The 26,830-nt window shown below is 40.4% G+C and overlaps 3 protein-coding genes across 7 annotated transcripts in view; 1 reads left to right on the top strand and 2 right to left on the bottom strand.

Annotated features, from left to right (window-relative positions):
- The window catches only part of LOC109397131 (NADH dehydrogenase [ubiquinone] 1 alpha subcomplex subunit 9, mitochondrial), a 440,561-nt gene that overhangs the window by 13,424 nt on the left and 400,307 nt on the right, over positions 1–26,830 (top strand). For 2 of the 3 annotated variants that reach the window (XM_062855652.1, XM_062855650.1), the window contains exon 3: positions 1,386–1,483. In XM_062855652.1, the coding sequence (XP_062711636.1) occupies positions 1,386–1,481 (96 nt within the window). In that variant the 3' untranslated portion in view covers positions 1,482–1,483. Of the gene's footprint in view, positions 1–1,385; positions 1,634–26,830 lie in introns of those variants that run through there. The other variant, XM_019669470.3, reaches the window with a different exon arrangement.
- Positions 1–26,830, bottom strand: part of LOC109409852 (V-type proton ATPase subunit F) — a 421,144-nt gene that overhangs the window by 385,023 nt on the left and 9,291 nt on the right. The window lies entirely within an intron of this gene.
- On the bottom strand, positions 10,396–26,241 carry LOC134289596 (uncharacterized protein K02A2.6-like). Of its 3 annotated transcripts, none has more exons than XM_062855640.1 (4): positions 23,145–26,241; positions 20,846–23,072; positions 19,290–20,779; positions 10,396–19,220 (listed from the first exon to the last, which is right to left on the bottom strand). In XM_062855640.1, the coding sequence occupies exons 3-4, from the start codon at positions 20,244–20,246 to the stop codon at positions 17,526–17,528; spliced, it is 2,652 nt and encodes an 883-aa protein (XP_062711624.1). In that variant the 5' UTR covers positions 20,247–20,779; positions 20,846–23,072; positions 23,145–26,241; the 3' UTR covers positions 10,396–17,525. The 3 variants fall into 3 exon arrangements, with proteins under 3 accessions (XP_062711624.1, XP_062711623.1, XP_062711622.1); XM_062855639.1 differs by having other exon boundaries at positions 19,290–21,123; positions 21,232–23,072; XM_062855638.1 differs by having other exon boundaries at positions 19,290–23,072.

Raw genomic sequence — 26,830 nt, 5'->3', positions numbered from 1 at the left:
GCAGAGAATGTCAGCATAATATGTGCAAAATAAACAAAATTTGGCAAGTGGACATTTTTAAAGGCGTGGAATGTCTATGATATTGTGAGCCCTTCCAGAGAGAGGAGAGGATATTCGTGCTAAATATAAATTTTTGCATAACTAGGAAAAAGAGTACAGCCGACCGTTACTAGGCCGAAGTTCATAGATATGAATGAAGAATAGCTCGAATGGACATTAGGCCGAATATTCATTGAATACACAGGCAGAATGATCGGCATGGCTCATTGTCATACAGGTTGTACTTCATGCTACTTATAATGCTCACCTCATCAGAGATTTTTCCTTCTTTTAGAGTTACATTTTCTTTACGGATCAACTGATAAAATTTACAACATATGTACCTAATTGTTCCTTCTTTTTATCGAAGGTTTTTCTTCCCAGTGGCGCTTTTGTGTAGTTTATGGTAGTTGAGCTCTGAACTCTATGGTCGATTTGTCCCTTTAAGTTTCATTGATAAAGAGTCGGTTAGCACCAAACCACTAAAAAACATTCTTTATCTGAGATTTTTCCTTCTTTTAAAATAGGCTGTTCTTTTGCACTGTTATGAAAGAGTGGGTGAATGTGAAGCAAAATCAACCAAAGATAAAATAAGATAAAGTCAAATGCCTTAAATGGAAGATAACGTGCTTCTGTAGCGGAAGATAACGTTCATTTGTAGCCATATAACTAATAAACGAAAGAAATGATCAACAAAATTTTTGAATTGTTCAATTTGTTCTTAGGGTGAGAACATTAACATTAAGAAAATTAACAAAAACATTAGAAAAACTGAGAAATTTATATTCACTATGTTTAATCACCCAGTCAACACACAATCGCATATGATGTTGAATAGGATGCAAAAGTGGAGGCGATATACGCACACTTTACACGTTGTTAAATGGAAGTATGTACGCATATGGCCTCCACTTTAGCATCCTATTCAACATCATATAAGATTTTGTGTTGGCTGGGCACCGCATGACTTTATCATAATTAATTTTAATTGGCTTTTTTCGGTGATAGAATACTACTCCAAGTACTACTCGAAGTAAGAGGGAGTAAGGCCAGTCTAGGGAAAGTAGTATGCATCTATTACTATTACCTAGCCGTTCAACTCAAGAACGCATAGCAAGAAGATCGTCGTTGTGATTGTGTTGCTCAACAATGGCCCTCTGTTAATTTCAATTTCTGTCCAATTTCTCTTATCGCTCGCTTGCGTATCTATCCACCGTTATCTTTCATTACTTTCCTTACTCCCTCTTACTTCGAGTAGTATTCAGCAGCTAGTCTCTTTAATAAAGATAATAAAGAAAAAATCATTGTTAGGAACCGCATTGAAATGAGCCTTATCCACTTTACAGGTCCCATGGGAACTGAGACCGTTCCGCGCCGCCCTGTATTACGACGCCGAGTTGGGCGAATTCGAAAAACCAACTCCGCCACAGTTCATCCAATAGATCGCGTAGTGAAGAATGCACCAATGGCAACCAACAACCAGCCAGCAATGGTGCTAGTGGTTGCAATTTACAGTTTTTCTGATTCGGTTAAGAAATTATGTAAACTTTCGAAATCATGTTAATGTAATAAAAAAAAGCTCCTTAACTAATACGGATACAAGGGCGATTTCTTTCCTAATGATGACACATCCAACCAACTACGGCTTCAACGTCTAAAAGCATCTATTTCCATGCTGCGGAAGAATAGACAATAAATAAAATGGAATTGTACTGACTGGCTACATTTATACACGAAGACACACCTTCGATACCACGATTTGAACCTATAAATTTATGCTTTACTATCGATTAGAGATGATTAAATATAGGTAGAAGAACGAGAGTAACGTCTACAAAGACCGATTGTCTTATTCTAAACAGAGTCTCCGGACAACTAGGTCGTCGTCCCTACACAGATAGTTGTAATTCATAGATTATTCTATTTGACAAACGAGTTTTTGAAATAGAAATGGTTCACCTTTTTCGAAAGTAGCAAATTTACCAATTCGTTCCCAATAGATTCATTTTATTACGTCTCAATCGAAATCATGGAGCCCCCGAGTTCTTGAAGTTGATGACAATCTAGTTTCTCTGTTGGAATTCATAGTTTTCGGTTCTACACTGCACAATGAAGGTTGAACAAATTGTCTGAAATTTTTAAAAGTGCAAATTTTGATGACTCTATAATATGGAGTCGTTACAGTGGCGTGTATGAATATAACGTAGCGAACGAACGGACGTTCTTCCGGACTCCTACTGGATTTCCAAGATTCGAGTGATTCTTTCCGGGATTCCTTCTTGAGAATCATCCAGGATTCCTGAAGCCCGACCGATTTGTCTTGGAGGTTTTCACTGGAATCATAAAGATTTTTTTCAATAATTTCTTCCAGAGGTTATTTTTTTGTCGTTGCTCCCAGACTTCCTTGCAAGATTTTATCGGAGTTCCTGCTGAATTTCACCAAAATAAATTTTCGTGTGATATCTCCCTAGATATTTCTCGGAATCTCCACAGGATATTGTTCAGATGTTGAGTTTTCTCAGGATTCCTCAGGAAAGGCTTTCCGCTATTTCTTCCGATGTTCCTCTCGGAATTTCTCTGGGAGTTCTTCCCAGGATTTCTTCCAGAGTTTTGTAAAATGGGATACCTGAGAGATTTGCAAAACATTCCTCAGTTTTACGCGAATTTTCTGCAGGAGTTTATACCGCGATTTATTACAGAGGTTTTTCCTGTATCGCTAACAGAATTTCTCACGTAAGTTAATCCGAAGTACTTCCTATAATTTCTTCAAGAGTTGTAGAGTTTCTCCCGGGATTGATACAGGAATTTCTTTTGGTATATTTCTTAAAGGTTCTCGCGCTGATTTTTTCGAAGTTTCACCTGGGATGTCTCTCGGAGTTCCTCTGGAGGTTTCTCTTAGAAGATTTCTTGCAGTGTTTACCCTCAGGATGTTTCTCAGAACTTATTCTGAATATTTTTCCGAGGTTTCTTTTGGAATTGCTGAAAAAGACATCTCTAATTTTTTGATATGTTGTGTATTAATGGTTCAGCTTTCAGTTGATGTAAAAATTTTGAGAATCGGTGGTTGTCAACATGGTGAAAAAAAGTTTTGGTATAAAAATCCAAGATGGCGGCCAAAATCAATATGGCAGACCTAACTTTTTATAACTGTAAATAGTAGCTCTCTCTCTGTCCTCTTTTCGAGTTGTAACGGTTTAAATTTGACCAAAATCGAGGGGTCTGCAAAAATGGTTGTGGCTCTAACTAACGAGGGGTCCATCAATTTGAGGTGTAAATAGTGGGCCGGTCTCAGCGAGAATTACTCAATGATTGTCCTAAGGTTTTTTTTAAAATAATTATCCCGGGATTACTCTTAAAGTTCTTTCCGGGATCCCTATCGGAGATTGTTTCGGGATTCTTGATGTACCTTTTGAGATTTCATTAAAAGTCGATTCCGGATAGAATGTTTTTCGGGAGCTTATCTCAGAATAACTAACGAAAATCCCGGACAAAATCTGAAGAAATCCAGGCGAAATTTCGCAAGCAATTCCGGGAAGACATATTGGAAAAACCTCGAGAGGAACTTCGAAAGAAATCCAGATAAAAACTGGAAAAAAACTCGGAAACAAACCCTGGGAGTAATTCCAGAAGGAAGTATTAGGAAAATTCCAAGAAGAACTCTGAAAACCACTAATGGGGGTTTTCCGGAAACAACTACAGGCGAGGACAAGAAATCTGTGGAAAAACTTGCAGAAATCTCGCAAAAAAAAAAACCCGGAAGTAACTGTTTGATGGGCATCCCGGGAAACCACAAAGAGATATTCATGAAGGAACTGGATACAATGACACATATTGCCCTTTACTGACATTTTACCAGATTTGCTGATATGTCTTAAACATACTGAAAAAACTTGTTATTAGAAGGCACGAAATGTTACTATAATTGACAAATTTAGAGATGAAATTTGTGAAAAAATGTTAGTGAGCACAGACGCGAGTGTGTTGTGGATTGGCATCTATGCCGAAAGAGAGATGGGTTTGTGAAATAGGAGTCACAGAGAAACAGACGTAACACTCTGATAACTCCCATCGTACACCGATTTATCGGTCTTTTTCAAAACATGATAGTTGGGCAACTGCCCACCCGTGGCGCTCGCATCGGTTTTGTTCGAGTCTGACGTTTGCTCACTACCGCCACCTAGTTGATGGTCGGCCAAACTTAGTCCTTTTAGCATTGGGCGAATTTGTTTCCGTGACAATGATTTGAATCGAAAAATGTTCGAAGTGTTACGTCTGTTTGTCTGTGTAGGAGTGTTCACGGTGTGGCTTCGGAGTATTTTGGCTTTCTATTCCGCAGAATCGTTACCTGTTCTGTGGCTTAGTTGGTTAAAGCGCCAGTCTAGTGAATACGGAGTCATGGAGTCGAATCCCACCAGAACGCGTTTTTTTTTCACACATTTCATCTCTCAATTTGTCAATCAGCAACATTTCGTGCCTTCTAATTACAAGTTTTTCCAGTAACTTTGGATACATCTTGGAAATATTTCTGGAAGGAATCCATAAGAAATAATCCAGGGAGAAACTCTGGAAGGAGCAGCCGAGGAAGACGTTCGGATGAAATTCCGGCAGGTGCTCCTCCCTCGTGAGACCCCGACGGAAATACTTGGTGGAATTTCGGTAGATATCCCAGGAAAATCTTGCCGAAATCCCGACAGCAATATTGGAAAAATCTCAAGTCTCGGACTTCTGAGATCAAATCCGGAAAATCCTCTGGATGGAATCTTGGGAACACCTTTCAAAACTAAGAAAACTTCAGAAAAAAAAACTTCAAATGAATCCAAAGTAGAGCTACGCGGAAAGAATTCTGTGAGAACTAGTACGAAACAAATTAAAGAAACAATTGGGTTGTTTAGTGAATAAAATATTGCTATTTTCTATAGCCTAATCGAAAGAGCTCATTTTTCTGAGTATAATGTGATTTTATTGGATCTCAATACTTTTGTTGATGGTTAAATTAACAAAACAGTTTCAATTTTCGTGGATAGAATGACAGTTCAATCGATAAAATGACAGTTCGACTCGAACAAAAAAATTTCCCCATACAAACTTTAAATGCATTTTAAAAATAGTTCGCGATGTCCAAAAAATATGAAATTTTGGATTTCGACTAATTTTAGGGCGGGGAATCCGATTATGAATTAATCCGGATACCCCTAAAGAACCCAATTGGGTTTTTAAATTATGAAAAATGTATTGATTTTTTGATTTTATACGAAAGAGCACCTTTTTCTGAGCCACTATGATTTTTTTCAGATTTTTAGAATCTTCCACTTGCTAACTTCTCAAAGATGTTCAATCCAATGGAATGATGTGTTTAGACTGAGCAAATGACTTGAGTGTTCACTTGAATGCTCTTGAATGCATCTCAGTTGAAGCAAGTGTTTACATTGTTCAACTCGTGCGGAGCGTAAGCAAACTGAATTGAATGGGGCACGTTCGGTGTAGTACTAGATTTGTAGTAATGAGCTGAATTTTAGTATGGTGAGAACGTCAATTCTCCGTTTTTGCAATGAAATGGTGCAAAAAGCGTGGGTATTATGACTCCTTGCCCAATTTGATGCTGTTTGAGCAAAACTTTGGATAACTATGTTGTTTATGTTGCAAGAAATGGAGAAAACAACAACACTGTTGTCCAAAGTTTTGCTCAAACAGCATAAAATTAGGCAAGGAATCATAATACCCACGCTTTTTGCACCATTTCATTGCAGAAACGGAGAATTGACCTTCTCACCATACTAAAATTTAGCTCATTACTACAAATCTAGTACTTCACCGATCTGTCCTATTCAGCTCACATGAATCGCGGGTTTAGACGGGGCAAGTGAGGCGATTTCGTTTGACTTGAATGAAAAAGTTCAACATGTTCAACTTTCGTTCAAGTCAAGTGAGTTGCTTATGAGAGATGAATGGTGGTGTTTACACGTGCAATTCGCATTCAATTGGGCATTTTCCATTGACTTGAATCAAGTCACTTGCACTGTCTAAACCAGGCAATAGAGAAGAGAATGATTGAAGCGAAAAATATGCGCCTTCTGATTGGCCGACTCAGTGGAAAGCGAGAGGGTGACACTCTGATCTTTTGAGTTTAATCTTTTTTTAATCTTTTTTGAATCATTCGGAATCTTTCTGAATCTCGCCGAATCATGCATATGAAATAGTGATGTAATTTTTGCTTCAGTGCATTAACAGCATCTGTCAAACTCGGTTCGCGCGCGGCCGCGGGCTAAAACCTCTACCGACTGCACACGACGACCAGCAGGTAAAGTGAGACTTTTGACCGTAAAACAGCCGTCTCCGACGAGGAAATCCGATTCCGAAGCATCCTGGAGATGTTTCTCGGCAAAGTGGAAACAACCTCCGCAAGGTAGCTCACAGATATCAACCGTAAGTGCTATTAAATAAAACTTAAAATTTTGCTTTTCCATTGCAGAGATCCATACGCTACCGCGCCGCACCCAACGCTGCCGGCATCGGATTACTGCTCCATTTAAATAACTTTCTCGGGAACATCCAACACTCGCCAAATACCTCGACGTGGTCAGCACACCTTGGTCACCCGTGCTCCAAGCCATGCCATACCATCCGGATCTCTTGCGAACATAATATTTGAAGGATAACTATTCGACATACTTGGAACATGTCCTGCCCACCGTATCCTTCCTGTTTTGGTCACTTTCTGGAAGCTGGTTTCGCCGTAGAGTAAAGCGAGGTCTCGTTCATGTTTCGTCGCCACACACCGTACTCCTGCACACCGCCGAAGATCGTCGTTAGTATGCTCCGCTCAAAAACTCCCGAGTGCTTGCCGGTCCTCCACGAGCATGGCCATTTCTCGTGTTCAAAGAGGACCACCGGTTTGCGTTTTGTAAATGGTACATTTAGTGCGGGGATGAATCTAGGTAAGTCAGACGCTTGTCTCTTAGAATATTTGACTTTTAATTATTATTGGTGAAAGACTATTGAATTTGCTACAACTTCTTGTTTTTTTTAAACTACCTATGAAATGAAGAAGGGTGTGATTCGGAAAAATGGGTCATTCGAGAAAAAGTGCCATTTGTGGAAACGACATTTGGGGAAAAGTAGCACAACCTGAGACAGCACAACCAGTTTGAATATATAGATCAAAGCGAGGATCAAAGTTTTTGAAAACAGATTTACTTAATTTCAAAGACCTTTTACGTTTCTGTGACAAATATTATGCTTTTGGTTGACATCCGAAGTGGCCTGGAATGTGTAAATAGATTTTTTGCCTTTTATATGTCGCAACTTGATTTGGACTAGTGCATATTTTACGGAAAAGCTCATGAAAATGAAAATGAAAATTGATTGATCGCCCGTAGATGCTACTCCAGTATCCAAGGATGGGAACACTCACTTGCTATTTTCTCAGCTCAGAAGCGTGCAATCAGAAAACGATGTATGGACGACTTTTGCCTCGTGATTTTGTCTTAAAGTTTGCCGAATAGAGTAGGGGTCGCACACGCATACCGAAGTCGTGAGGGACCTGCGAAGGCAACTCTCCACGAGGTGAATGTAAATTACACTCACCTCGTGGAGAGTCGCTTTCACAGCTCTGTCACGGCTTTGGGATTTGTGTGCGACCCCTACTCTATTCGGCGAAGTTTTAGACAAAACAACAAGGCAAAAGTCGTTCATACAACGTTTCTAGATTGCACGTTTCTGAGCTGAGAAATAAGCAAGTGAGTGTAACTCTTTGCAAGTGAGTGTTCCCATCCCTGCCAGTATCACCAGACCAGCTACGCTCACACAAGGAACCAATGAGATACCTGCTTGGGGTGAACAGGCATCTTCAGTGTGTGAGTACTGATGATCTTCTATTTTTTAAGCGATAATGCCTACGTCAGGTTGCTGGTCAATGTGGGGATGGGGAGGGAAGTGATGATTGCAATCACTTGTTTCCAACAGACCGCGGAGTTTATTGTATCTGCCAAGGGGTTGGTCATTCGGCACATTGTGCCCGGCATGTCATGTCGGCACATCCCGGAACATTTCGGCACAACAATGAAATCCAACTTTACGGTATGGAATTAACCTGCCAACATACTTACGATTGCAAAAATCCTTTTATATGAATTTAAAACAAGTGTTCTGGGTGGGATTGGGTTGGTAAATACTGATCAGAATAACAACATTTGCCAAACATAGACACGGTTCTAAGTAGCGAAATCACATTCAAAGAAAAATTCCACTGGGCACATACGGCACACCTTAATTCGGCACACACTGATAAATAACCGGCACAGTTTCGGCACACTCTCAAAAATAACGGCACAAATGAAACGTGCTGAATGATCAACCCCTTGGTATCTGCACAAGTTCATGCGGATGTCGGAGTGTTGTTGGGAAATGTTTATTTTTAGCATAGCAGTTCAGAGTAAAATTGATCACTTGTGAACAGTAACCGTTTTTTACATGAAAATTCGTATATTCGCTTTAAAAACCGTTTCAGGTCAACTATGGGTAACTAGCGGTAACATCATTAAAAAAATCTACCTGGACCAGCTACTTCACCCGTCTCATCTATCAAATGTTTTGTAATATATATTTTCACTGTTGTGTAATATCAATAAAAATGCGATGGGTGGGGTGTTTCATTCGACCAAGCCATCCGAAATTACATCCGGGTCTGACTAGGGGCAACTCGTTGTATGAAAAAAAAATAACTGTTAGGGTGAGGTGGGGCAAGATGTGTCACGGGGCAAGATGGGAAGATACCGTTTTAGAGTGATTTACAATCCGAACTATACTACACCTTGGTTTTGATTATGCAAACCTTCCTAATACATCACGTTGGGAACAATTCGCTGACGTAGTGTACAGTTTGGGTAGAAAATGACCCTAATGCACAAGGAGGCTTAACATGATTTTATTAGGTAATCAGCATGAATCTATGAAAGATAAGGGTGTTTATTGAAAAAAAAAATCCCATATAGTCCCCATATAAATGACCGCAGGGCAAAATGGGTAACCACAATTTTTTAGCGCATTTTTTTGAGTATTGAAAAGTGTTTTACTTTTTATTGCAAGACTTTCTCGTAACCAACTGCAACCAATCAGAATGAGCTCATCAAATTAATTTTTGAGAAAATATAGATTTTTAAGTCGTCTTACGGCCATCCAAAATGAATACGAACGAGACGTTCACTAGTATGTACACACCAAAATTTCTCTTCGTCTTCCAGCAATATTTTTTGCTGAAAGCGTATCAGCAATGTGTGTATTCACTGGAGTTCAGCATTTATATTAGTGTTTTACTGATATTCAGCATTGATATTTACTGAATTCGTTTCAGCAATGATGTTTTTGCTGGTAATCAGCAAACAATTTGACAATTAGCAATCGGTTTAAAATATCACCGAAAATCAGCAAAACATATTGCTGAAAGCATATCCGTAATTCATTATCTTGCTGAAAACCAGCAAATCACTTATCTGTCAAGTTGAAATGTCAACACCTTTTTTTCACGTTGCGCCACGGCTTTTGTGTTTCCTGCACAAGTTGAAAATGTGTTCACCCGCAAGGATTAATTTTGCCAATCGCAAAATCAATCAGACAGGCTTATTCTGCGCGGCGTGTGAGGTGAGACGAGTCGAATGAGGTGACAAAAGTCGACTCGATCCCATTTAATTTGCATTAGTCGTCTCACGTCACGTGAGATGAAACCGACCATTTCACCTCACACGCCGCGCAGAATAAGCCTGAGAACCAGCTTCACGGGGAGGAGTTATTCATTGGTAAGTACAAATAACTATCAAATTATAGGAGGTGTTCATAATAGTTGTCGTTATTGCAGGAATGGCCCAGGATACGATATTTCCTCGTTGAAGGAACGGCGAACGTGTGAGAATGTTTTGCCGAGGTTACGGCAAGTTCGGCGAATATTTTGAAAAATAAAAAGCAATAAAAACATCCTTCATATGTTTATTAATTGGTATTGAGTGAAAACTCGGATTGATTTCATATAGGTTTCTGGGAATTTGCAGTAATTATGATTACTGGAATATAGCAATATTTTTTGCTAAGCAATTGCTGGTTGATCAGCAAACATGATCACATATTGCTGGTTGAACAGCACGACAGCTGTCAGTTTTTTTCAAATTATACGTTGCTGGATGATCAGCAAATTTTACTTTGCTGAACGGATTGCTGAAAAAACAGCACAAAAAAAATCAGCAAAATTTTGCTTACTTCCAGCAATAAAAATTTGGTGTGTAGCTCTTATTTGCTTAATATGTACATATATGGAGTATACGTGAATACAGAGAAAATCGTGTATATAGTAGTTTATCGTTGAGAAAATCTGAATCACTCAAAAAGTTATCCATCTTGCCCAGTTTTTTGTTCTTTTTTGTGAGCGAAATCAATCACTTTTGATAACTGCTTGTTCAAAAGCATGCTAATATATTGAATAGAAAAGGACGAAAACAAAAACTTATGTGATTTGTATTTATGGTGATCTATCCTAAAGTGACCCATCTTGCTCCATCTTCTACTCCCCCATATACAGCTATGTTCATAAAAATGGCAGTGAAACCCGATTTTCATACAAAATGGTCAACTTTGACTTGATGTAACTTTTGTCTCCTATAATCGATTGAGCTGAAAATTTGACAGCGAACTACAAATATGGTCATTTTGTTATAGAAAAAAATGAAAATTTTCGAAGCACGTGGAAAAAAGTTAAACACTATGTGAAATTGTTCAAAATAATACCAGTATTTGTTTTGATTGTTTTTTATTTAGCAAATATTTTTTTATAATTTTTAACCTTATATATTGACTTGTTGCCTAGGCCTAAGCTACAATTCAATTTATTAACACTGCTATTATTTTGAACAGTTTCACATAGTGTTTAACCTTTTTCCACGTGCTTCGACCATATTTGTAGTTCGCTGTCAAATTTCCAGCTCAATCGATCATAGGAGACCCAAGTTATAGCATGTCAAAGTTGGCCATTTTGTTTTGAAAATCGGCTTTCACTGCTATTTTTATGAACACTACTGTACGTTGATCAGAAAGTAACGCAAAATCGCTAATAAACCTCCGCTCACGTTTAATCGTTATGGTATCTTGCACAATAAGTGCGCAAATGAGTCAAAGAATACTGCGTCGAAAACACCAACATGATTTAGACTTTCCCTAGATTATGGTTTTTGAACAACTTTGTGGAACGATATCTTCGTGCACATGTCATCGATTTCCAATTTCTACGCTTCAAAACAAACATAATTAAGCTAATATTTCACTACTTGACCAATGCCAAATATTTGACCACTTTTGACAGTTTTGACCAAGGTGTACTGATCTGAAGTCATGCCTCTATTCAATTCTAATCTTTTGATATGCTGGTTGGCATAAATTGAACAATTGTTAAGTATTTGGAAGCGAAAGTAACACCATGTGGAATGTGTTTTAAACGTACAAGCGGATGTACACTGCGGGAAATAAATATAAAGACAGAGCCGTTTCCCATACAAAATATTCATGTTTATGGATCAAAATCTCTTTTTCTAGCGATTCGATTATTATGGAATTTTGGCTGCCACCCTAAAATAACTAGAATTTTGACTATTAGTATAAATTATCATTCATGCAAACGTTTACATAGACTTTTCAGATTCAAATAATTATAAAGACACGATTTTCATACAAAAACGTGTCTTTATAATTATTTGAATCTGAAAAGTCTATGTAAACGTTTGCATGGATGATAACACAAGTTTACAAAATAAAATGAAAGTCGTGAACTTCTGTCAACGACCAAAATTTTTGAAGCACAATTTAGTGCTGATTTCGAAACCGACCTTCAAAAAATTTAAAGTAGAACAGTTTTTGAGTTTTAGCTTAATATCGAGTTTTACAACTTTTCAAAATATGTAATTTACTAAAATTCAAATATATTGCGTTCTGTTCAACCAATTTTAAATCTTTTTCCATAAATTGAAAGCTGAATACAATACCATTCGATCATCTGAATACAGGTTTTGCGTCAGATTGATGAAGTTCAAGATATTGACGATTTTTAGGGACGATCTTCTTAAATTTTAGCAAAATTCCCAAAATTTTTTGAAGAAATGTATTTTTTTTAATACGAAAAAACCAACTTAAAAATTCTTTCTCGACGTTTATTTGACATATCATATGTAGGCGAGCTACAGTAAAAATTTCAGCTCAATCGGAGCATTGGTTACGGAGAATGAGATGTTTGAAGTGAGCGACTTTGCTTAAAAATAGAACAAAAATCGATTTCAAATCATCAACCTTGTATGGAAAGTCGAAAAAATTTCCGCTCTACTGTATTTTTTTTCTTTTGCGTTTTCGAACTCAGGGCATGATTCTACACCAAAAATGATCATCAGCTTACCGAGTTCAAAAATGCTGTAAACTAGTGTAATTTATACTACTAGTCAACATTCTAGGTAAGGCCGAGAAAACTAGTAAAGTTGTCAACGCATACTATCATGGAAATGATTATATACATGATTACATGTACAAAACAATTTTTGTTTGGAAGAAACTTCCAAAAATCTAGGTGGCAATATAGTTGCCACTGCCCGTTTAGCCCAAAAACGCTGGTGGCAATATAGTTGCCACTGCCCGTTAACCCCAAAAACGAGCTTTTGAGGTAGCAATATAGTTGCCACTGCCCGTTTAGGCCACCAGCGCTGGTGGCAATATTCTTGCCACTGCCCGTTTAGGGTACTTTTCTTCTTTTGACTTCTACAAAAAGCCGGAAAGAGATTTTAGAGTGGATTAGGGCTTAACCCATAATATAAACTGTGTTGTTCAGCTCATGTCAACCCATAATTTGATTATTTCTTAAAATATTTACCAAATCTAAAAATTTTCAATAAGTTTGAGCTTATTTTCTTCACGCGGTCAAATTTAGCCATTTTTGAGAATACAAATGGCTCCCAAATTGTTGTTAAAGCTTTGTTTAGTACCAAAAAAATACCAGGCGTTGTGGGTAATCTCAATTTTGCGTAAACCAAAAAAAAAGTTCGAAATAAATTGTTACAACACAGATAAAAATACAAACAGTAGGTGGCAATATAGTTGCCACTGCCTTATAAAGGGTTAAGGTGGCAGCCAAAATTCCATAACAATCGAATCGCTAGAAAAAGATATTTTGATCCCTAAACATGAATATTTTGTATGGGAAATGGCTCTGTCTTTATACTTATTTCCCGTAGTGTATAAGACTATTTGCGCCTAAAATTTTCGAGCAACGCATATTAAAAAGAATCAACTTATCAAAGCGAAGGTACAAAGTCTATGATCATAACCCGTACGGCAGACATCGTACATCACTATTTGTAAACAGTTCGTGTATGCGGGTAAGTACTTACATATTTAAAGGTACACTGCCCGATAGGTAAACTTTTTATGTTAAACCTATAAAAGTAGATCAGTTTTCTTCATAGTTATTCCTCGTACTGAACAGATCTTGCCGTGAAGAAGGTTCACCAAGTCCTCTGAAGTCGCATCTACGTTTAAAATGGATCAGTTTTCTTCATAGTTATTATTCCTCCTACTGAACAGATCTTGCCGTGAAGAAGGTTCACCAAGTCCTCTGAAGTCGTTTGGTGACGCACAATGCATCTACGTTTAAAATGGATCAGTTTTCTTCATAGTTATTATTCCTCCTACTGAACAGATCTTGCCGTGAAGAAGGTTCACCAAGTCCTCTGAAGTCGTTTGGTGACGCACAATGCATCTACGTTTAAAATGGATCAGTTTTCTCATAGTTATTCCTCCTACTGAACAGATCTTGCCGTGAAGAAGGTTCACCAAGTCCTTTGAAGTCGTTTGGTGACGCACAATGCGTCTACGTTTAAAATGAATCAGTTTTCTCCATAGTTATTCCTCCTACTGAACAGATCTTGCCGTGAAGAAGGTTCACCAAGTCCTCTGAAGTCGTTTGGTGACGCACAATGCATCTACGTTTAAAATGGATCAGTTTTCTCATAGTTATTCCTCCTACTGAACAGATCTTGCCGTGAAGAAGGTTCACCAAGTCCTTTGAAGTCGTTTGGTGACGCACAATGCATCTACGTTTAAAATGGATCAGTTTTCTTCATAGTTATTATTCCTCCTACTGAACAGATCTTGCCGTGAAGAAGGTTCACCAAGTCCTCTGAAGTCGTTTGGTGACGCACAATGCATCTACGTTTAAAATGGATCAGTTTTCTCATAGTTATTCCTCCTACTGAACAGATCTTGCCGTGAAGAAGGTTCACCAAGTCCTCTGAAGTCGTTTGGTGACGCACAATGCATCTACGTTTAAAATGGATCAGTTTTCTTCATAGTTATTATTCCTCCTACTAAACAGATCTTGCCGTGAAGAAGGTTCACCAAGTCCTTCAATGCATCTACGTTTAAAATGGATCAGTTTCATTATAGTTATTCCTCCTACTGAACAGATCTTGCCGTGAAGAAGGGTCACCAAGTCCTCTGAAGTCGTTTGGTGACGCACAATGCATCTACATTTAAAATGGATCAGTTTTCTTCATAGTTATTCATCCTACTGAACAGATCTTGTCGTGAAGAAGGTTCACCAAGTCCTCTGAAGTCGCTTGGTGACGCACAATGCATCTACGTTTAAAATGGATCAGTTTTCTTTATAGTTATTCCTCTTACTGAACAGATCTTGCCGTGAAGAAGGTTCACCAAGTCCTTTGAAGTCGTTTGGTGACGCACAATGCATCTACGTTTAAAATGGATCAGTTTTCTTCATAGTTATTCCTCCTACTGAACCGATCTTGTCGTGAAGAAGGTTCACCAAGTCCTCTGAAGTCGCTTGGTGACGCACAATGCATCTACGTTTAAAATGGATCAGTTTTCTTCATAATTATTCATCCTACTGAACCGATCTTGCCGTGAAGAAGGTTCACCAAGTCCTCTGAAGTCGCTTGGTGACGCACAATGCATCTACGTTTAAAATGGATCAGTTTGCTTTATAATTATTCATCCTACTTGTGATACTCCGAATAGCAAATCAATAATTAAATGTATTTTACTAGCAAATTAATTCTTTTTATTTCTCCACTTTTGTACACACGTTAATCTCGAGTCCACTTGGTATTCTGACAGCACAACACAGGGCCGTCCCCAGACCCCATTACATCAGCATATAATATCAGGCCTGCACTCAGGCACCACATCTCCCCTTTTACAATAGCAAGACTTCATCCAGGTCACTACAACAAGTAATCTTCAAATCGAGTAGGCTTCCTTACAACACGCCGCTGTCGAGCCAAGGGACACGGCCCAGGCCCAGCCTCGAACTCTGCTTCAAGGTCAAATCCATGGAATTCATTTTCTGAATCGGAAGACTCGGGCAGTTGTTTATCATCATTGATGGGGTTCTCTTTCTCCGTTGTTGGGATCGTCTCCGTTGGGTCCACCACGCCATCGGACACTTTTTTAAGATGAGCAACATTCCGGTCGTACGATTTGCCCGTCGCTGGATCTTCGATAGTTACCCGCGGTCCGGATCGTTGCGTAATAACATACTCCTTTGGATTGAACGTCGTTGTCAACTTGTTCCCCGGCAAAAGATTTTGCATGAGTACTGTATCACCTGCGGATAACGACGACTTCCTAGCTCGGCGCCGGAGGTCCTCCAACTGTTTCCCCTTGTCTTTCAGAACACGGTCTCTGTCCCGAACGCCATCGTCTGTTGGTTTCGTCTCAACATCTTCCAAAGCGGGTATCTTGGATCGTATTGTTCTCCCATATAACAGTTCTGTTGGAGTTCTGCCCGTGATCGAATGAGGTGTGGTGTAATACATCATCAGATATTCACGAAGATCCCGCCGCCAGTCTCTGCCTAGTGCGTGGCTGATTTGTAGGCGTTTTAGGAGAGAACGATTCTGGCGCTCCACTAAACCGTTCTCTTGCGGCCAATACGGAGTAGAGTGTCTGAGAGTGATACCTTTCATTGCACTGTATTCTTCTAACTCGGTTCCTACAAACTGTTTCGCATTGTCCAATGTGATAGTTTGTGGATAACCAAGACGACTAAAAATTCTGTCAAGCCTTTCAACCGTCTCCTTAGCTGTTATTCTTGACATTAGCTCGACTTCCTTGTAACGACTGAAGTAGTCGATTATAACTAGTAGGTAGGTTCCACACGGCAAAGGTCCAAGGAAGTCAATTGCCAACTCAATCCACGGCTTAGCAGGCATCTCTCGACGACTCATTGGCTCCGGTTTATTCGGCATGCTCACTAGTCTGTGTAGTAGGCGTTGATTCTTCAAATGACAATCCGAATGGAAGAGTTTGGATTCATTCTAGTTCTGAACACTGAAGCGTCAAGACCTGCACCTGAGGATGTTACATTGGCTGACGAGAATCGGATTCAATTTGGAAAATCCTGAAGAGGTTTGAACCATGTACTAGAAAATTCGAGGAAAACAGAAGAGACGAAACATGAACATTGAAAAATAATGAAATATGTTCCAACGGCATTAAGTTCCTTTACTGAATACGCGAAGATACTCGTCAAGATTTGGATTGTCCCCAAAATTGCTGTCGAGTAATGGTAAGCAGAAAGATTGTTCAAAGCTGAACGAGCCGTCCAACTCGTCCATAAATGACACTGAGGTAATCACAATCAGTGACAAGTGAATTTATTAATGCGAAAACCGTATATAATTTGATATAAGGTACTTAAATGAAGGGAATGATGCATTCCAGGCCATTTAAGGAGACGGGTGAAGGGAACCAAGATTCCAGGCCATCCGTCTGTTAGCCCACAAGATGAGGCATTCGAAGGAATCTGAATGAAGGGAACGAAGATTCCAGGCCATTCAGATAGTCAAATGAAGGGAACATTGATTCCAGGCCATTTGACTGAAAGCAATTAAAAAAGGAACTAAGGATTACTGAACTGTGAGTCCGGGGTTACTCCGAAGCGCAGAAAGATGTAAGCCCGAAAGTTACTGGATTAAGAAAGACCAGAAATTTGTTGTAGTAAGAAAAAACTGGAATGTTTCTAATTACTGGTTTTGTCAATGTTTTGTTCCTTAAAACTTCTTGAGACTATATGATTAAATCTGTGTTTATATGTACATAGAAAGTAAGGCAATTTTCCCATTGAATGTCAACCGAGAATTGATAGTGAAAACTGGAATACTAGATGTGAGTTTTGGTTTAATATAAAAGAATTCGAGCAAAATGGTATGAGTATAAAATATTCACAATGAATAATAAAAATAGTTAACAAATATTCGTGAAATGATTGTTCAATGTTAATCAAGGAGATCTTATAGCTATTATTCATAAATGTCGAATAAAAATTAAATTTGTTCAAAGTTGACGAGGGATGTAGTAGGCGTTGATTCTTCAAATGACAATCCGAATGGAAGAGTTTGGATTCATTCTAGTTCTGAACACTGAAGCGTCAAGACCTGCACCTGAGGATGTTACAGTCTGCATCCTTCACATGTCCTGACTCGTTTCTCCGTATCACGGTCCATCCCTGGCCACCACACTCGGTCACGCAGTCGCCTCTTCATTACAGATTCGCCAGGGTGGCCCTCATGAGCCAGGTCTAGCATACGCGATCTCAAGCAATCCGGTACTATCAGTTTGTTTCCTCTGACTAGCAGGTCACCAACGAACCCTAGTTCGTTCTTAAACGGAGAGAAAGCTTTGGCCTCCTGTGCTTCCCAATTTCCAGTACGTAAACACTGCTTCACGACCTCTAATGTGGCGTCAGTATTGGACATCTCCTCGAGCTGCTGGACATCAACTGCCGCTGATTCTAGAACTGCGAGTACCATGAACTTACTCTCCGCATCAAACTCTTCCGGCTGCTGCGCTTCTACCAACCGCGATAATGGATCCGCCACATTGCCAGTACCGCTACGATACTTCACCACAAATGAAAACGACTGTAGCCTGAGCACCCACCTTTCAATCCGCGAACATGGTCTAGAAGTTGGCTTAAAAATAGCTTCCAAAGGCTTATGGTCCGTTTCCAATTCAAACGTGCGTCCCAAAAGGTAGACAGAAAAGCGCTCCACCGCCCAGACCAACGCAAGGGCTTCCTTTTCTGTCTGGCAGTAGCGTTTCTCCGTCGTAGTCAGACTTTTACTTGCATACGCGATCGGTCGAGGATCATCATCAGTAGGTCCATCAAATTGTAAAAGAACCGCCCCTAGAGCCACCGGCGAGGCATCCGCGACGACCCTTGTCCGCAGTTTGTTATCGAAAAACCGCAAGTTTTGGACATTTCCTATCAGCTGTTTTAGCCTTTCAAACGATGCCTGTTGTTCTTCGCCCCAGGTGAACCGGACTCCAGAATGGGTCAATTCTCGAAGCGGAGCAGTGATCGCGGCTAGATCAGGCAGAAATCGACCAATATATGTTACCAAGCCCAAGAAGCTGCGGACTTCCTCCGAGGTAGCAGGTGCACGAAATTTTAGAAGAGATTCGACCTTACTGTGCGATGGTCTGATGCCATCTGGGGATATGACATGTCCCAAGAAATCTAATTCCAAAACCTTGAACACACACTTACTCTGATTCAACAAAATCCCATATGCACTTAGCGTTGACAAGACCGCTTTGAGAACTTCATCGTGTTCTTGTTCCGTCCTGGCAAAAATAAGAACGTCATCTATGAAGCTAACTACATTCTTGCTGTGAGGACTAAGAATCTGCTCAAGGATTCTTTGGAATAGCTCTGGAGCACATGCTATGCCGTACATCAGACGCTTGTATCGAAATAGGCCCATGTGCGTTATAAACGTTGTTATATAGCGACTCTCACTGTCCAGTTCGACTTGATGAAAGGCCTCTTTAACATCGAGTCGGCTGAACCACTTCGCGGAAGTGAACCTGGGTAAGAAATCTTCTATTGTTGGCATAATGTGTCGTTCCCGCACTATTGCTGCGTTTGCCCTGCGCATATCAACGCACAAGCGAAGATCCCCATTGTCCTTTACAACAGTTACAAGAGGCGAAACCCAAGGACAACCTCCCACGACGGGCTCAATGATATCACTGGCTAACAACGAGTTCAACTTATCTTCGATTTTTGTCATCAACGCAATAGGAGGCCGTCTAGGTTGCTGGCAGACCGGGGGAACAGATTCATTTATCGGTATTTTTACCTGAAACGGAGATGAACCAGCTCATGGTTGAAAATCTCCTCAATAGAGTTAGTCAGTTCAATCGCTTACCTGAATACCTTTGATCTTGGGAAATGGCTGAATACCTGTAGAATTTATCGCGTTCACCCCGTGGGTACTCGGTAATCCGACGAACAAGACTCCCAGTGACGTGGCTGTGATCCTACCCAACAAACACTGCTGACCTCCTTTGACCACATAAAATGTAGCGGTCCTCTCGATGATTTCCCCGCCGTCTTCGATTGATACGGTTGTATCAAACTTCCCCAACAGAGTCAACGGTTTCGCATTCTCTCCGTATGGTAGAAACACTTCTTCGCAGTTCTTTGTTTGGTTCCATATCTTTGCTCCATTCGCTTTGATGTAACTCCATGACCGTTCGTCGACAATGTTTTTCTTGCATCCGGAATCCACGAGTACTTGTAATACTACTCCGCCTACTTTGATCCGGATCGCCTCACCGCCGTCGCTAATACTGAACAGGAACGTTTTATCCTCCTTATCGTCCGTTGTCTCAATCTCATTAACCTGGTGTGGCTTGAACCTTTTAGCTGGCCACCGTGATTCCTGCTTCGTGAACTGTTTACGCTTCAGTGTAGGAAGTGATCGGCACTGCGCAGCAAAATGTCCGATGCGTTTGCATTTAATGCACTCTTTGGATCTCGCCGGGCAAATAGAATCGTTCGCGGAATGGCCGCTCCGTCCACAGCGTGTGCATTGTTTGCTAGGCAACTGTTTGATTTTATTGACGTTCCACGACGAACTGGGAACTGAATCGCCCGAACTTGCCCCCGGAAGACTGATGGATTGTGCCTGCGATTTGACCGACTCGTACGAGCTGACAATATTGGTGACGTCATCCAACTTCAAAACAGTCTTTTGAAGCAGCTGTTCCTTGAGATCACTCGGAGCGTATAGGATTATTTTGTCAACTACACTGATGGCACGACTTTCTTCTGCATTGTTACCGAAGTTACACTTGGCAGCTTGGTCTTGACATCGGAGCATGAACTTTCCTAATGTTTCGTCCACTTCCGGCTTAAGAGTCCAAAAAATGTTCCGCTCAAACGTCTCATGTTGTTTGGGCGAAAAATAATCATCAAGTTTGCTGATTGCGACAGCAAACGGATCGATCGTTTTCTCTTCATCTTCCTGGACATCTGCACCGGGAATAGAAACGAACACCTCCTGTAGATCTAGGGCCTTATTATGAGTGTCACTTCACGGTGAAAATCGATCACGGTGACACATTGCGAATCCACGGTGAAAAAGTTGTGGGTTAATCAAATGGGAATCACTTTCACCGTCCTTATTACCGGTGTCACTTTTTTGTTTTCACCGTGAAGTGACACTCGTAATCAGGCCCCTAATCCAGCTTTCGCCAGAAAGATGTTTTTGATTCGTGTGCGATCAGTTTCTCCCGTAGCAGCGATGATATAATCAAGATTCCTTTTATACTTGATCCACTCGTTCCGAACGGTGTTGCGGGGAAGCGATTTGAACTTGAATTGGGGAATATCCCACTTCTCCATTTTCGTTTACTAAAACAAATAAAATCACCATTTAGATACAATCTGCAGTACTTGTTTACTGCTTCCTGTACATACCTTCTCAAATATTGCCCTCTGGCAGTTTGTTTTTGTTGACCTCTGTCTTCTATTTCGACCAATTAACACTGCATTGAAGCAGTCGCTACTCGTTGGCAGCCTATCGAATGTTTATTCCACGCTCTGCAATTAGTAACGTGTCCGCCTCTGCGGCCTTTTGTGTACGTTTCCCTTTGCGATGTTTTTTTTTTTTTTTTTTGTTTGCCTCTGCGATTTTCTCCGTTCATTGACTGCCTCGATCAACAGTCCACGGTACTGCGATGGCTATCTTTCTGCGACTAAGCAAGGAAAAAATTAATAAATACTTAACCTCACAAATAAGGTGGCTTCTTTGAAGCCGCTGAAAATTTAAGTTTAAAACCATAAAAATACATTTGTTTCTTTACCTGCCGCAACTCCTCGTCGCCAATGTGATACTCCGAATAGCAAATCAATAATTAAATGTATTTTACTAGCAAATTAATTCTTTTTATTTCTCCACTTTTGTACACACGTTAATCTCGAGTCCACTTGGTATTCTGACAGCACAACACAGGGCCGTCCCCAGACCCCATTACATCAGCATATAATATCAGGCCTGCACTCAGGCACCACACTACTGAACCGATCTTGCCGTGAAGAAGGTTCACCAAGTCCTCTGAAGTCGTTTGGTGACGCACAATGCATCTACGTTTAAAATGGATCAGTTTTCTTCATAGTTATTCCTCCTACTGAACAGATCTTGTCGTGAAGAAGGTTCACCAAGTCCTCTGAAGTCGCTTGGTGACGCACAATGCATCTACGTTTAAAATGGATCAGTTTTCTTCATAGTTATTCCTCCTACTGAACAGATCTTGCCGTGAAAAAGGTTCACCAAGTCCTCTGAAGTCGTTTGGTGACGCACAATGCATCTACGTTTAAAATGGATCAGTTTTCTTCATAGTTATTCCTCCTACTGAACAGATCTTGCCGTGAAGAAGGTTCACCAAGTCCTCTGAAGTCGCTTGGTGACGCACAATGCATCTACGTTTAAAATGGATCAGTTTTCTTCATAGTTATTCCTCCTACTGAACAGATCTTGCCGTGAAGAAGGTTCACCAAGTCCTCTGAAGTCGTTTGGTGACGCACAATACATCTTCAAAAATAGATCAATTATACTTGCTGTGATTGGAGGAGTCCATGAGACATTCTTTCCAGTAGTCAGAGCTTGTCCTACCTGTGGCCTTCCTTTCGATTAATTCACATAACACATTTAATTAGTTTTGTTATTTATTTATATAAACATATTATTCATTTGAATACATAAATAATGCAATATGTTCCCCTCTCGAAAATTTATAAATTCTCTCGGATTCTTCGACAGAACCACGGAATGATTCAAGTTCAAAACAAGTAATAATTCAATTATTGAAATTGTCTATTAACAATCGCTAAGATAAAGGAACCTTACGGCGTTAATTCAACTGCGACCGTACTCACTGTTCGCTAAAAGCGCTCCTGCTTCACTCCTTTATTTGTGCAATCATTTCTCCCACTAGATCGAGATCACTCAGCTGCGTCCCTTGTATTACTCGTATTAAAATCGTCCCACGAAGATAGGCAACTGTGACCGGTCGTCATCAATTATTCTTTGGTGAAGAACAGCCGACGCAAGGGAATATCCATACCGTACCGGTAGAGCATCTTCGATTTCTTCTTTGATGCGCATGTCCTGGGTGGATCAGATCGCAACTCCACTGGACCATTTCGCCAAACCGTGCCGATAGTGTGAGCCGTGAAACTGTTCAGTAAACTTTCACTGGATTTCTCCGATTCGCATGATGGTGATTTGAGCGGCGTTGCTTCGATAGGCCATCAATTTTGACACGCGCATCTTTTCGGCACAATCTTTGTGTTTCTTGGTGGGTGGTGGTTGGTGGCTTTTGCTGACGTACCTTCACAGGTCGATACTCCAGAATGCTTCGTGGCTTCGGCGTGGGAGCTTTCTCCGATTCGGAAGTTCGCGAATATCGGACCCGCTCGACTGGTGGTGACGAAGGAATCATCGCGATTCCTCAGGTCGCGATGGACGATCCTTACTAACGCGATGTAACTTTGGCACAAGTTCCGGCGATGAGCGGCCGTTAACAGTCATTGGACACCGGATGCATTGCGGGATGATTGCGTCCACTTTTTACAGTTTTCATATGCACCTCGGGGGGATGACGGCGATGCCGGATGGAAACGCGGACGCCACTCTTTCCAGCAACTGAAAGTGAAAAAGCATTAGTTTTTTAATAATTGTTTTATTACTTTAGTGTTATTTAAAATAAATTTATACCTTTCATTAAATTACGAAATTTTCGTACTCGATTTCGTATAATGAAGAGTCACTTTTTGTTCCCATGCACGATCAGCAGTCAGATCAAAACAAACACTGAACGAAATGATTCAGTTATTCCGATATAACTGACGTGCGTCCTTTTTTCTATTAATCCCGCCAAATCACCTTGAATCTTTTCAAATCTTTTTGAATCTTTTAAATTGATTCCAAAAAGATTACAGTGTCGCACCCCCTGGTGGAAAGCTAGATTGAACAACAAAAGCAAACATACAAAAAGAGCTGCGCATCGTGGATTCAATTCAGTTGATAGACGATAGTGGATACGAACGGACGCACCAAAAGGCAGCAGCAATGGCATTTGCAGTACACAGCAGTCCACCACAGAGAGGTTTAAAAGAGTTTCCTCTCTGCGGTCGGTGTTGTGGCTGTAAGAATAGCCGCAGCGATCACGACAGAGTTGAAGGAAGAATCTTGGCTATACTTTCGGGTGAAACCCCCAGAGGAATCTCGGAACGTATTGTGTATGATTTCGTTACTCAGTTCCGGTGGAACTCAACGCGACTCTATAGAATCAGTCTGAAAATCAATCTGAACTCCCAAGACGTTTTGGAAAAGCTTTGTTGTCGTGTTTTGGAGCTTGCCGAGGATGCCGGAACGAATAACAATTCTGCCAAGATGATGCAAGGTCTCGTCATTCAGGAATTCTCCCGCCAGGCACGCTGTAAGGGACTTTTTCCTGGGTTCTCTCCAAAGATTCTTTTTGGAATCTGTGGTGGGTTGCGTACTTGCTTCTTGACAGTTGGACTGGTCATCGATTGAATGCCATCCTCAGCCTACTTGATTAGTTCCAAAACTACCACATCTCCTTTCCTTTATATTTGAAAAAGCTTTTTACATATAAAATGGCCGAAATGTTTTAGCTCAATCCGTGATGGACTTAGATTTTGTCGTGCACTCATGAATGTTCGCGAGGGACATCTGAGGGGTTTCGTTTAAAACATCTTCGATTTATTCGTGGTTTCATTCTTCTTCTTTTTCTTCATCATTTAAATCGAGCAACTGCTCCTAGATCCGATCCTCGTCAGCCATTTGTGGTGGACTTTGATTTTGCCGTGCGCTCATGAATGTTCGCGAGGGACATCATCTGTCATGCCCTTACCGAACCAACCAACAGGTTGTCCGTGAAGGACTTTACTTGTCGCGCCTTCACCGGACCAACCATCCGGTTGTCCGTGAAGGACTTTACTTGCCGTGCCTTCACCTGAGTATATTCGAAATATCGCCAAAGGTTTATTTCATCTTTTATCATGGAGTTCCTCCCGGGATTCCTGTCAGAATACCTTCCTAGATTTTTCCAATGATTCTGTCACGATGTCTGCAAGTTGTTATTGGGAATTCTACTAGAACTCTACCTAGGATTTTAATCTCTGTAGGAGTGCCTGCTGGTCTTCCCGTTATGTTTCCAGAGTTTTTCTGGCCAGATGTTTCCTAAAGATCCTCACTGGATTTCTTCTAGAGCACTTCTCCAAATTTCTCACAGAAGTTTTTCCTAGATTTCTTCTGAGAGTTTCATTAGCTCCTGTCGGAATTTCTACAGGTGTTTTCTCTAGGTATATCTCTCGTCGTTCTTCCCTGTATTTCTTCCAGAAGTTCTAGGTTTGTCCGGGATTTTTTCCCAAAGTTCCATCCAGGATATCTTGCATAGATGCTTCGGGATTTCTTGTAGAGGTTTTCGAGAGCTCCTTTCGGGGTTTCTCTAGGGGGTTTTCTGAGATTTCTTGCGAGATTTCGCCTGGAATTCTTTATTTGCATTTTTCTCGAAGTTTTTCTCAGTATTACATTCAGAATACCTTGTGAAAAATAAGAGCACTTCTATCGGTATTTTTCCTGATGAATGCTTAGATTTCTTCTGAGATTCCTACTGAGATTCTTCTCAGTATTACTAGGCATTTCTCCCGGGAAAAGGGATTCCTGTCAGAATGCCTTCCGCGATTATTCCAATATTCCTGGTGGGATTTCTGTAAGTTGTTCCTGGGATTTCTTCTAGAATTCTACCAAGGGTTTCAGTCGGAGTTTTCCACGGGGTCGCACCCAGGAGTTCTTCCAAAAGCCGTCCCGATATGTTTCCAAAGTTTTCTGGCCAGATGTTTCCTATAAATTTTCACGGGATTTCTTCCGGAGTTTCTCCCGATATTTCTCCCAAAAGTTTTTCCTAGATTTCCAAAGCTCCTGTCAGAATTTCTACAGGTGTTTCTCTAGGTATATCTCCTACTGTACTTCCCAGTATTTCTTTCAGAAGTTCTAGATTTATTCGGGATCTCTCCCGGAGTTCCATCCCGGGATTTCTTGCGAAATGCTTTCTGGATTTCTTATAGAGGCTTCCGAGAGCTTCTTTCGGGATTTCTCTGGGGGATTTTCCAGGGATCTTCAATTGTTTGTCCCAGGATGGTGGGGCTGGCTCACCGACACTTCCGGTCCGCTTTAGTGCTTTATGCATCATTGTGGCCAGGTGTTGTTCTAGTTTTTCCAACTGTATTGTAAAGCATGAGCGGTGATCCTTGGCATTCTTGTGTAAATTGGGGTATTCGAAATGTTGATCGATCACCGATTATTGCTGGCAGATGCAGTGGAAAGTTTGTCTTAATACGTATCAATCGTCTCTGACAAACGAGAAAAACTGACCTCACTGATTATCTGTCTCTGAGCCAAATTTGGTATAGAGTCTTCAGTCTCCGATTAATCTCTTCATGTTTGATGGAGGTTTTTAATCCAATGGGTTACATAGCCGCTATCAGAATGAAGAGAGTAATGTTCCGCGTAATATATCACAAATCAAAAGAGGTACGGTACATTACGTGGAGCGGATATACTGAATTGGGTATTAGACCAAGTCCCTGCTGGGTGGCGCTAAATAGGTGAGCCATAGACAATAGAATCGTCAATGTCGTAGGGCATAGTATGTGACTATTGTCGAAACAACACTATTTTTGGTCATTGCCCAACCAAAATCATAAGCGGCGTCCACTTACACTAAGCGCATAACTATGTTAGGGTCAAGATTAGGATGAAATCATTGGTAAAATATAATAACACTTTTTAGTTTGTGTAGTTAGTTGAACTAGAGTTAACTTTTTATTGAGACATTTTCTGTAGGTTTATTCTGGATTACAATACATTAGCTGTCCTTTAACTGAATTATTTTATAACAGTAGACAACATTATTCCTTCTTGATAAAAGATGTATTAACAAAAGCATTTCAATGTGGACATAGAATAGCCAAACTATACATCTGATCAGATATTTTTTTCGGTATTAAATTAGGGGTGAAAAGTTAAACGCTTACGGAAAATAGTTTTTCAATGTCAGACAAACATCACATGAACACAGCTACCAATGAACCAAACCTTCTCTACTGTCTTCTCATTTTGCCGCTTCCTATCCTCAATTGAACTTATCTGACACTAGTTAGGACTGTCTGTGGAAGATGCGGGTTTTTATTCTGTGAAGAACTTGTTAAAACGGGATGCCTGATATGTACTGCGGACAAATGGGCTGGGAGTACTGAGTAATCACAATTACTGTTGTATTAATCATATTAAATGCATGCTTTTCTACTTACATCCCGAACGTCGCCAACCGGCAAAGAGGACATGACGAAAAAAACGCGAGATGGCCCTAACAA

The sequence above is a fragment of the Aedes albopictus genome, chromosome 3 (assembly GCF_035046485.1).
Source record: "Aedes albopictus strain Foshan chromosome 3, AalbF5, whole genome shotgun sequence".
NCBI lineage: Eukaryota > Metazoa > Arthropoda > Insecta > Diptera > Culicidae > Aedes > Aedes albopictus.
The sequence above is the reverse complement of the archived record's forward strand: the minus strand, read 5'-3'. Positions and strand labels throughout refer to the sequence as shown.

Excerpts from the sequence above, each read along its gene's own strand:
- LOC134289596 (XM_062855638.1), bottom strand. The coding sequence starts at position 20,246 with ATGCTCCGATGTCAAGACCAAGCTGCCAAGTGTAACTTCGGTAACAAT. Across the intron at positions 19,221-19,289 it reads CCAAGATCAAAGGTATTCAG|GTAAAAATACCGATAAATGA; the intron begins GTAAGCGATTGA and ends TCTCCGTTTCAG.